General features: G+C 47.7%; 1 protein-coding gene across 2 annotated transcripts in view; it reads left to right on the forward strand.

Annotated features, from left to right (window-relative positions):
* Positions 1 to 11,144, forward strand: part of LOC124003619 (kinesin-like protein KIF21B) — a 153,729-nt gene extending 142,585 nt beyond the window's left edge. The window contains exons 32-34 of one of the 2 annotated variants that reach the window (XM_046312027.1): positions 52 to 251; positions 3,801 to 3,936; positions 10,268 to 11,144. In XM_046312027.1, coding sequence (XP_046167983.1) covers positions 52 to 251; positions 3,801 to 3,900 — 300 coding nt within the window. In that variant the 3' untranslated portion in view covers positions 3,901 to 3,936; positions 10,268 to 11,144. The remainder of the gene's footprint in view (positions 1 to 51; positions 252 to 3,800; positions 3,937 to 10,267) is intronic. The other variant, XM_046312028.1, reaches the window with a different exon arrangement.
* The last annotated feature ends 224 nt before the right edge of the window (positions 11,145 to 11,368 follow it).

An 11,368-nucleotide genomic window follows, 5' to 3' on the forward strand; every position in this document is an offset into this window, starting at 1 on the left:
ACAAGTACACTAACCAGAAGCTTCTCCTTCCTCTCTCCTGTCTGTTCTCAGCAAATCCCTAATGCCCATAAGGACTGGGTGTGTGCACTGGCCTATGTTCCAGGTCGGCCCATGCTGCTGAGTGCATGTCGGGGGGGCATGCTGAAGGTGTGGAACGTTGACAACTTCACCCCCATAGGAGAGGTCAGGGGCCACGAGAGCCCTATCAACGCCATCTGCACCAACTCACGACACATCTTCACCGCTTCCAGGTAACACATTAGTATTACAATAAACAGTCTGTTGTTGTTGTTGTTGTTGTTGTTGTTGTTGTTGTTGTTGTTGTTGTTGTTGTCAGCCAGACTTTCCCCTGAGATTATTTCCCACTACATCCAGGCATGACATTACTACATATGATATAATCATAGGATGGGAATTGTCTTGGATTGTCTTGGATTGTACTTGGATTGTCTTGTCTTTGATTGACTTGGATTGTACTTGGATTGTCTTGGATTGTACTTGGATTGACTTGGATTGTACTTGGATTGTCTTGTCTTTGATTGACTTGGATTGTACTTGGATTGTCTTGGATTAACTTGGATTGTCTTGGATTGACTTGGATTGTCTTGGATTGTACTTGGATTGACTTGGATTGTCTTGGATTGTACTTGGATTGACTTGGATTGTCTTGGATTGTACTTGGATTGTCTTGTCTTTGATTGACTTGGATTGTACTTGGATTGTACTTGGATTGTCTTGGATTGACTTGGATTGTCTTGGATTGTCTTGGATTGTACTTGGATTGTCTTGTCTTTGATTGACTTGGATTGTACTTGGATTGTCTTGGATTGTACTTGGATTGTCTTGTCTTTGATTGACTTGGATTGTACTTGGATTGACTTGGATTGTCTTGGATTGTACTTGGATTGTCTTGTCTTTGATTGACTTGGATTGTACTTGGATTGACTTGGATTGTCTTGGATTGTCTTGGATTGTACTTGGATTGTCTTGTCTTTGATTGACTTGGATTGTACTTGGATTGTCTTGGATTGTACTTGGATTGACTTGGATTGTACTTGGATTGTCTTGTCTTTGATTGACTTGGATTGTACTTGGATTGTACTTGGATTGTCTTGGATTGACTTGGATTGTCTTGGATTGTCTTGGATTGTACTTGGATTGTCTTGTCTTTGATTGACTTGGATTGTACTTGGATTGTCTTGGATTGACTTGGATTGTCTTGGATTGTACTTTTACATTTACATTTAAGTCATTTAGCAGACGCTCTTATCCAGAGCGACTTACAAATTGGATTGTACTTGGATTGTACTTGGATTGTCTTGTCTTTGATTGACTTGGATTGTACTTGGATTGTCTTGGATTGACTTGGATTGTCTTGTCTTGGATTGTCTTGGATTGTACTTGGATTGTCTTGGATTGTACTTGGATTGACTTGGATTGTCTTGGATTGTACTTGGATTGTCTTGGATTGTCTTGGATTGTACTTGGATTGTACTTGGATTGTACTTGGATTGTCTTGGATTGTACTTGGATTGTACTTGAATTGTCTTGGATTGTGCTTGAATTGTCTTGGATTGACTTGGATTGTCTTGGATTGTCTTGCATTGCACTTGGATTGTCTTGGATTGCACTTGGATTGTCTTGGATTGTACTTGGATTGTCTTGGATTGTCTTGGATTGTCTTGGATTGTCTTGGATTGTACTTGGATTGTCTTGGATTGTCTTGGATTGTCTTGGATTGTCTTGGATTGTACTTGGATTATCTGGGATAGTCTTGGATGCACAGTACTGCTGTATACAATCAAGTCAAATATATTGGGAGGGTAAGGTTATACAGTATATGTTGTGCTTGGTCTTTTCTGAGAAGATACTACAATGACAATCCAATGAGAAAAGGCTCTTTGTTGTTGTCAAAATGCAACACGGTGACTGGTGCATGATTTTTTTCCCATCTCAACTATAAATGTTTTTGGAATCACTCATCCCCAGACAGTTACTGACCAGGCTTCGTAGAACTTAGCTGATGCCTGCGACCAGTCCTCTCATCAGCATGTTCAGTATGTTTGTCTGAGTGGCCTGTACTGTATGGAAGACTGCTGAGAACTGTTTCAGTCAGAGGGTGTGCATGGGCCTGCTTCATACTGTACCCCCAACAGCCTCTGTCCTCCCTGTACCCCCAACAGCCTCTGTCCTCCCTGTACCCCAAACATCCTCTGTCCTCCCTGTACCCCCAACAGCCTCTGTCCTCCCTGTACCCCCAACAGCCTCTGTCCTCCCTGTACCCCAAACAGCCTCTGTCCTCCCTGTACCTCAAACAGCCTCTGTCCTCCCTGTACCCCAAACAGCCTCTGTCCTCCCTGTACCCCAACAGCCTCTGTCCTCCCTGTACCCCCAACAGCCTCTGTCCTCCCTGTACCCCCAACAGCCTCTGTCCTCCCTGTACCCCCAACAGCTTCTGTCCTCCCTGTACCCCAACAGCCTCTGTCCTCCCTGTAACCCCAACAGCCTCTGTCCTCCCTGTACTCCCAACAGCCTCTGTCCTCCCTGTACCCCAAACCTCCTCTGTCCTCCCTGTACCCCAAACAGCCTCTGTCCCCCCTGTACCCCCAACAGTCTCTGTCCTCCCTGTACCCCCAACAGCCTCTGTCCCCCCTGTACCCCCAACAGCCTCTGTCCTCCCTGTACCCCAAACATCCTCTGTCCTCCCTGTACCCCCAACAGCCTCTGTCCTCCCTGTACCCCCAACAGCCTCTGTCCTCCCTGTATCCCAAACAGTCTCTGTTCTCCCTGTACCCCCAACAGCCTCTGTCCTCCCTGTACCCCCAACAGCCTCTGTCCTCCTTATACCCCCAACAGCCTCTGTCCTTCCTGTACCCCCAACAGCCTCTGTCCTCCCTGTACCCCAACAGCCTCTGTCCACCCTGTACCCCCAACAACCTCTGTCCTCCCTGTACCACAAACAGCCTCTGTCCCCCCTGTATCCCAAACAGCCTCTGTCCTCCCTGTACCCCCAACAGCCTCTGCCCCCCCCCCCCCTGTACCCCAAACAGCCTCTGTCCTCCCTGTACCCCCAACAGCCTCTGTCCCCCTGTACCCCAAACATCCTCTGTCCTCCCTGTACCCCCAACAGCCTCTGTCCTCCCTGTACCCCCAACAGCCTCTGCCCCCCCTGTACCCCAAACAGCCTCTGTCCTCCCTGTACCCCCAACAGCCTCTGTCCTCCCTGTACCCCCAACAGCCTCTGTCCTCCCTGTACCCCCAACAGCCTCTGCCCCCCCCTGTACCCCAAACAGCCTCTGTCATCCCTGTACCCCCAACAGCCTCTGTCCTCCCTGTACCCCAAACAGCCTCTGTCCTCCCTGTACCCCCAACAGCCTCTGTCCTCCCCCTGTACCCCAAACAGCCTCTGTCCTCCCTGTACCCCCAACAGCCTCTGTCCTCCCTGTACCCCCAACAGCCTCTGTCCTCCCTGTACCCCAAACAGCCTCTGTCTTCCCTGTACCCCAAACAGCCTCTGTCCTCCCTGTACCCCAAACAGCCTTTATTCTCCCTGTACTTACATCTAACACATTTCAAGCTTACCACTCTCACCAAACCATCTGACTGAGTACTCCTTTACTGAGCTCAGCTTCATCTTGTACTAACCTGCTTTAACCTGTCCTCTCTTCCCTCTCCTCCCTCCTTCTGTTCTCCTCTCTTTCCCCTTCTTCATTTTGTTTCTCTTCTCATTTATTTTCTCTTCCCTTCTTCCCTTCTTCCCTTCCTCGCCTCTCCTTCTCCTCCTCCTCCTACTACCTCAGTGACTGCAGGGTGAAGTTATGGAGCTATGTCCCGGGTTTAACCCCCTGTCTACCTCGACGGGTTCTGGCCATCAAGGGTCGCGCTACCAGCCTCCCGTGAGCCTTCACTCCAGCTCACAACCTCTGTTCTCCCCTGGTACTTCCATTCATTCTCTTCATCTCTCTAGAGCCCTGTCTCGTGCTGTTGCCTCTGTTCTCCTCTCGTACTTCCATTCATTCTCTTCATCTCTCTAGAGCCCTGTCTCGTGCTGTTGCCTCTGTTCTCCCCTGGTACTTCCATTCATTCTCTTCATCTCTCTAGAGCCCTGTCTCGTGCTGTTGCCTCTGTTCTCCTCTCGTACTTCCATTCATTCTCTTCATCTCTCTAGAGCCCTGTCTCGTGCTGTTGCCTCTGTTCTCCTCTCGTACTTCCATTCATTCTCTTCATCTCTCTAGAGCCCTGTCTCGTGCTGTTGCCTCTGTTCTCCCCTGGTACTTCCATTCATTCTCTTCATCTCTCTAGAGCCCTGTCTCGCGCCGTTGCCTCTGTTCTCCTCTGGAACTCATTAGTCCCTTATTTTTCTCACTATTTTTCTCTCCCTGTCTTCATTTGGCTAATCCTCTTCTCTGCTCTCCTCTGGTATACTCCTTTTATCCATTTCTTTCTCTTCTTCTTGCTGTGTTGCCCTCTCAAGACATTTCTTCACAACACACTCTCCCAACTTCTCCTCTTCCCCTGTTACCCCTTTTGGTCTTCAAATGAAGATCCTAATAGGTAGAGACACTACAGTACTGTATGTATTCTCACTGTGAATTCATCTGAGAATAGAATAACCCCACTCCTATCTTTGGCCATGTCAGCTGGATCTGTTAAGTGGGTCCTACCTACCAAGACACACACACAGTACGCACGCACACACAGTGCGCACACACGCACGCACGCACACACGCACGCACACACAGTATGCACGCACACACAGTACGCACACACGCACACACGCACGCACGCACGCACGCACACACACACACACACCACTGCAACACACCCCAGTGAGCCCAGCTAGAAGCCTGATGTTGGAGGGGTTGGGGAGGGAGGGAGTGTATTCCAGGGCATTAAAACCTTAAATACAGTATTGCTCGGGAGGTTGTGAATGGAGAGGGGATTCAGAGTAAATTGGCAGCTCAGCTGGGAGTTTCTTATCAGGGAGAACTGCAGAGAAAAGAAGTTGTTTCACTTTTTATCTTCCTAATACAATTATAGTATTTTAAAAACATCACTTAGAGCTATGTTTGATCGGTTTGGGGGGGGGATACAGGGAGGGAGGATAAGAGAGTATGTATGTTGATCGGGGGATACAGGGAGGGGGATAGGAGAGTACGTTTGTTGATGGGGTGGGGGGTAGGAGAGTACGTATGTTGATCGGGTGGGGGGATACAGGGAGGGAGGATAGGAGAGTACGTATGTTGATCGGGGTGGGGGGATACAGGGAGGGAGGATAGGAGAGTACGTTTGTTGATGGGGTGGGGGGGTAGGAGAGTACGTATGTTGATCGGTGTGGGGGGGTAGGAGAGTACATATGTTGTGGGGGGGTAGGAGAGTACGTATGTTGTTCGGGGTGGGGGGATACATGGAGGGAGGATAGGAGAGTACGTTTGTTGACGGGGTGGGGGGGTAGGAGAGTACGTATGTTGTTCGTGGTGGGGGGATAGGAGAGTACGTATGTTGATCGGGGTGGGGGTAGGAGAGTACATATGTTGTGGGGGGGGGTAGGAGAGTACGTATGTTGTTTGAGAGCAGCAGTGAAAAGTACTCATTACATTTTGAATACTTAGCAGGCCAGTAAAATAGTCAAATTCACTTATCAAGAGAACGTCCCTTGTCATCCCTACTGTGTCTGATCTGGTGGACTCACTAAACAGAGAACATCCCTGGTCATCCCTACTGCCTCTGATCTGGAGGACTCACTAAACAGAGAACATCCCTGGTCATCCCTACTGCCTCTGATCTGGTGGACTCACTAAACAGAGAACATCCCTGGTCATCCCTACTGCCTCTAATCTGGTGGACTCACTAAACAGAGAACATCCCTGGTCATCCCTACTGCCTCTAATCTGGTGGACTCACTAAACAGAGAACATCCCTGGTCATCTCTACTGCCTCTGATCTGGTGGACTCAGTTTTTCACAATTCCTGACATTTAATTCTAGTAAAAATTCCCTGTCTTAGGTCAGTTAGGATCACCACTTTATTTTAAGAATGTGAAATGTCAGAATAATAGTAGAGATAATTATTTATTTCAGCTTTTATTTCCTTCATCACATTCCCAGTGGGTCAGACGTTTACATACAATTAATTAGTATTTGGTAGCATTGACTTTAAATTGTTTAACTTGGGTCAAACGTTTCGGGTAGCCTTCCACGAGCTTCCCATAATTAATTGGGTGAATTTTGGCCCATTCTTCCTGACAGAGCTGGTGTAACTGAGTCAGGTTTGTAGGCCTCCTTGCTCGCCCACAAATGTTCTATAGGATTGAGGTCAGGGCTTTGTGATGGCCACTCCAATACCTTGACTTTGTTGTCCTTAAGCCGTTTTGCCACATCTATGGGAGTATACTTGGGGTCATTGTCCATTTGGAAAACCCATTTGCGACAACGCTTTAACTTCCTGACTGATGTCTTGAGATGTTGCTTCAATATATCCACATAATCTTTCTCCTTATGATGCCATCTATTTTGTGAAGTGCACCAGTTCCTCTAGCAGCAAAGCAACCCCACAACATGATGCTACCACCCCCGTGCTTCACGGTTGGGAAGGTGTTCTTCGGCCTCCCCCTTTTTCCTCCAAACATAATGATGGTCATTATGGCCAAACAGTTATATTTTTGATTCATCAGACATTGCTATAAAAAGTACGACCTTTGTCCCCATGTGCAGGTGCAAACCATAGTCTGGCTTTTTTATGGCGGTTTTGGAGCAGAGTCTTCTTCCTTGCTGAGCGGCCTTTCAGGTCATGTCGATATAGGACTTGTTTTACTGTGGATATAGATACTTTTGTACCCGTTTCCTCCAGCATCTTCACAAGGTCCTTTGCTGTTGTTCTGGGATTGATTTGCACTTTTCACACCAAAGTACGTTCATCTCTAGGAGACAGAACGCATCTCCTTCCTGAGCGATATGACGGCTGCGTGGTCCCATGGTGTTTATACTTGCGTACTATTGTTTGTACAGATGAACGTGGTACCTTCAGGCGTTTGGAAATGAACCAGACTTGTGGTGGTCTATAATAGTTTTTCTGAGGTCTTGGCTGATTTCTTTAGATTTTCCCATGATGTCAAGCAAAGAGGCACTGAGTTTGAAGGTAGGCCTTGAAATACGTCCACAGGTACACCTCCAATTGACTCACATGATGTCAATTAGCCTATCAGAAGCTTCTATGCCATGACATCATTTTCTGGAATTTTCCAAGCTGTTTAAAGTCACAGTCAACTTAGTGTATGTAAACTTCTGACCCACTGGAATTGTGATACAGTGAATTATAAGTGAAATAATCTGTCTGTAAACAAAAAATGACTTGTGGAATACACAGAGTAGATGTCCTAACCAAATTGCCAAAACTATAGTTTGCTAACAAGAAATGTGCAGAGTGGTTGAAGAACTAGTTTCAATGACTCTAAACTAAGTGTATGCAAACTTCTGACTTCAACTGTATACACACACACACTGTTACTGAAAATCATACATAACTGGCCAGACATATTTGAGACTGATTTTATGTATAGGGCTCAATGATTCAACTGACAGCCTGTTAGGTTAATTCACCTATCGTGGTGGAAAGCCAACTTCTGACTTCAACTGTAAGTATATTTTAAACCAAATACTTTTAGACTTTTTCTCAAGTAGAACGTTACTGGGTGATGTTCACATTTACTTGAGTCGTTTTCTATTTTCTTTACTTTTACTCAAGTATGACAATTGGGTACTTTTTCCACCACTGTTTGAGAGAGGGGACAGAAAGAGTGATGAGTGTTGTGATGCTTGCTCTATCTGAGGGGAGGTTGTATGGCACAGAGGAGAAGGATGTTTGATGTCTATTTTGGGCCTGATTCCTTTGTGCTCCCTCGAAGGTGGAGGACTAGGCAGTATCATCTGTGTGTCTCCTTCTGTGAACTGTAGGTTTTGATGTCTTGTCCCTCTGGTGCTGTGTGGGAGTCACAATGGAACTGTTTGAAGATGCTGCCAATTGAATCATTCTTTCCTTCTCTGTCTCTCCCTCTCTCTCTTGGTCTCCTCTTGCTCTCCCCCCTCTGTCTCTCCCTCTCTCTCTTGGTCTCCTCTTGCTCTCCCCCCTCTCTCTCTCCCTCTCTCTCTTGGTCTCCTCTTGCTCTCCCCCCTCTGTCTCTCCCTCTCTCTCTTGGTCTCCTCTTGCTCTCCCCCTCTCTCTCTTGGTCTCCTCTTGCTCTCCCCCTCTCTCTCCCTCTCTCTCTTGGTCTCCTCTTGCTCTCCCCCTCTGTCTCTCCCTTTCTCTCTCGGTCTCCTCTTGCTCTCCTCCCTCTGTCTCTCGCTTTCCTTCCCTCTGTCTCTCCCTCTCTCTCTTGGTCTCCTCTTGCTCTCCCCCTCTGTCTCTCTCTCTCTCGGTCTCCTCTTGCTCTCCCCCCTCTGTCTCTCCCTCTCTCTCTCGGTCTCCTCTTGCACTCCTCCCTCTGTCTCTCGCTTTCCTTCCCTCTGTTTCTCCCTCTCTCTCTTGTTCTCTTTATATATCTCTCCCTCTCTCTCTTGTTCTCCTTATGTCTCTCCCTCTCTCTCTCTTGGTCTCCTTATGTCTCTCCCTCTCTCTCTTGGTCTCCTTATGTCTCTCCCTCTCTCTCTCTTGGTCTCCTTATGTCTCTCCCTCTCTCTCTTGGTCTCCTTATGTCTCTCCCTCTCTCTCTTGGTCTCCTCATGTCTCTCCCTCTCTCTCTCTTGGTCTCCTTATGTCTCTCCCTCTCTCTCTCTTGGTCTCCTTATGTCTCTCCCTCTCTCTCTTGGTATCCTTATGTCTCTCCCTCTCTCTCTCTTGGTCTCCTTATGTCTCTCCCTCTCTCTCTTGGTCTCCTTATGTCTCTCCCTCTCTCTCTCTTGTTCTCCTTATGTCTCTCCCTCTCTCTCTTGGTCTCCTTATGTCTCTCCCTCTCTCTCTTGGTCTCCTTATGTCTCTCCCTCTCTCTCTTGGTCTCCTTATGTCTCTCCCTCTCTCTCTTGGTCTCCTTATGTCTCTCCCTCTCTCTCTTGGCCTCCTTATGTCTCTCCCTCTCCCTCTCTCTCTCTTGGTCTCCTCATGTCTCTCCCTCTCTCTCTCTTGGTCTCCTTATGTCTCTCCCTCTCTCTCTCTTGGTCTCCTTATGTCTCTCCCTCTCTCTCTTGGTCTCCTTATGTCTCTCCCTCTCTCTCTTGGTCTCCTTATGTCTCTCCCTCTCTCTCTTGGTCTCCTTATGTCTCTCCCTCTCTCTCTTGGTCTCCTTATGTCTCTCCCTCTCTCTCTTGGTCTCCTTATGTCTCTCCCTCTCTCTCTTGGTCTCCTTATGTCTCTCCCTCTCTCTCTCTTGGTCTCCTCATGTCTCTCCCTCTCTCTCTCTTGGTCTCCTTATGTCTCTCTTCCCTCTCTCTCTTGTTCTCCTTATGTCTCTCCCTCTCTCTCTTGGTCTCCTTATGTCTCTCCCTCTCTCTCTTGGTCTCCTTATGTCTCTCCCTCTCTCTCTCTTGGTCTCCTTATGTCTCTCCCTCTCTCTCTCTTGGTCTCCTTATGTCTCTCCCTCTCTCTCTTGGTCTCCTTATGTCTCTCCCTCTCTCTCTTGGTCTCCTTATGTCTCTCCCTCTCTCTCTTGGTCTCCTTATGTCTCTCCCTCTCTCTCTTGGTCTCCTTATGTCTCTCCCTCTCTCTCTTGGTCTCCTTATGTCTCTCCCTCTCTCTCTTGGTCTCCTTATGTCTCTCCCTCTCTCTCTTGGTCTCCTTATGTCTCTCCCTCTCTCTCTTGGTCTCCGTATGTCTCTCCCTCTCTCTCTCTTGGTCTCCTCATGTCTCTCCCTCTCTCTCTCTTGGTCTCCGTATGTCTCTCCCTCTCTCTCTCTTGGTCTCCTTATGTCTCCCCCTCTCTCTCTCTTGATCTCCTTATATCTCTCCCTCTCTCTCTTGGTCTCCGTATGTCTCTCCCTCTCTCTCTCTTGGTCTCCTTATGTCTCCCCCTCTCTCTCTCTTGGTCTCCTTATGTCTCCCCCTCTCTCTACTCTTGGTCTCCTTATATCTCTCCCTCTCTCTCTTGGTCTCCTTATGTCTCTCCCTCTCTCTCTCTTGGTCTCCTTATCTCTCTCTCTCTCTCTCTCTCTCTCTCTCTCTCTCTCTCTCTCTCTCTCTCTCTCTCTCTCTCTCTCTCTCTCTCTCTCTCTCTCTCTCTCTCTCTCTCACTCTCCATCTCTCACTCTCACTCTCACTCTCACTCTCTTTCTCTCTCTAGTGATATGACAGTGAAGATCTGGTCAGCAAAGGAGGTGAAAAAGAGGTGACGGTCGAGCGGAGCGTTAGTGTGACATCATCATCAGTGGCCATTTTTTACTGAGGGCCTTCACCCCTGAACTCTGACCCTCACACCTCAACCAATCAGGTGTGACACGACAGGACGTCATGATTACCAATCATTACCGGGACGACTAAAGTTTTGATGGCATGTGTGGTCGCAAAGTTTACTCTCCTCTGAAAAAAAAACATATTAGGAGTGTCTTGAATTGAAATGCAAAACAGCGAAGTTTGATAGTTTTTCCCTTTTCTTGTTTCAACTACCAATCCCTCTCTAAGTGCCATTGAGATGTGATGTGATTTGGACAAGATAAAACCTTTCCTGTGCCAGATAATGCCTGTCTGTCTGAGGGACGTCCATAGACACAGAGCTACAGACTGAATGAACTGCTTGTATTTACTCCTTCAATAAGAACCAGGACTCCAGGGAGTGAACCAGGGAGAGCACCATTCCTGAGCTGACTGGACACTTCCAGAGAGGAGGGCTGCTACTGTTTCATTCTCTGGTCTGAGTGCATTTCATGTGTTTGATACCATTCCATTGATTCCATTCCAGCCATTACAATGAGACGTCTTTCCCAATTAAGGTTCCACCAGCCCACTGCGGTGTCTCAGTGTACACTACACAGTAGGTAAACCTCAGAGAGGACTGAGGTGTCTCAGTGTACACTACACAGTAGGTAAACCTCAGAGAGGACTGCGGTGTCTCAGTGTACACTACACAGTAGGTAAACCTCAGAGAGGACTGAGGTGTCTCAGTGTACACTACACAGTAGGTAAACCTCAGAGAGGACTGAGGTGTCTCAGTGTACACTACACAGTAGGTAAACCTCAGAGAGGACCTCAGAGAGGACTCAGAGAGGACTGAGGTGTCTCAGTGTACACTACACAGTAGGTAAACCTCAGAGAGGACTGAGGTGTCTCAGTGTACACTACACAGTAGGTAAACCTCAGAGAGGACTGCGGTGTCTCAGTGTACACTACACAGTAGGTAAACCTCAGAGAGGACTGCAGTGTCTGTGTACACTACACAGTAGGTAAA

The sequence above is a fragment of the Oncorhynchus gorbuscha genome, linkage group LG18, assembly GCF_021184085.1.
Source record: "Oncorhynchus gorbuscha isolate QuinsamMale2020 ecotype Even-year linkage group LG18, OgorEven_v1.0, whole genome shotgun sequence".
Lineage (NCBI taxonomy): Eukaryota > Metazoa > Chordata > Actinopteri > Salmoniformes > Salmonidae > Oncorhynchus > Oncorhynchus gorbuscha.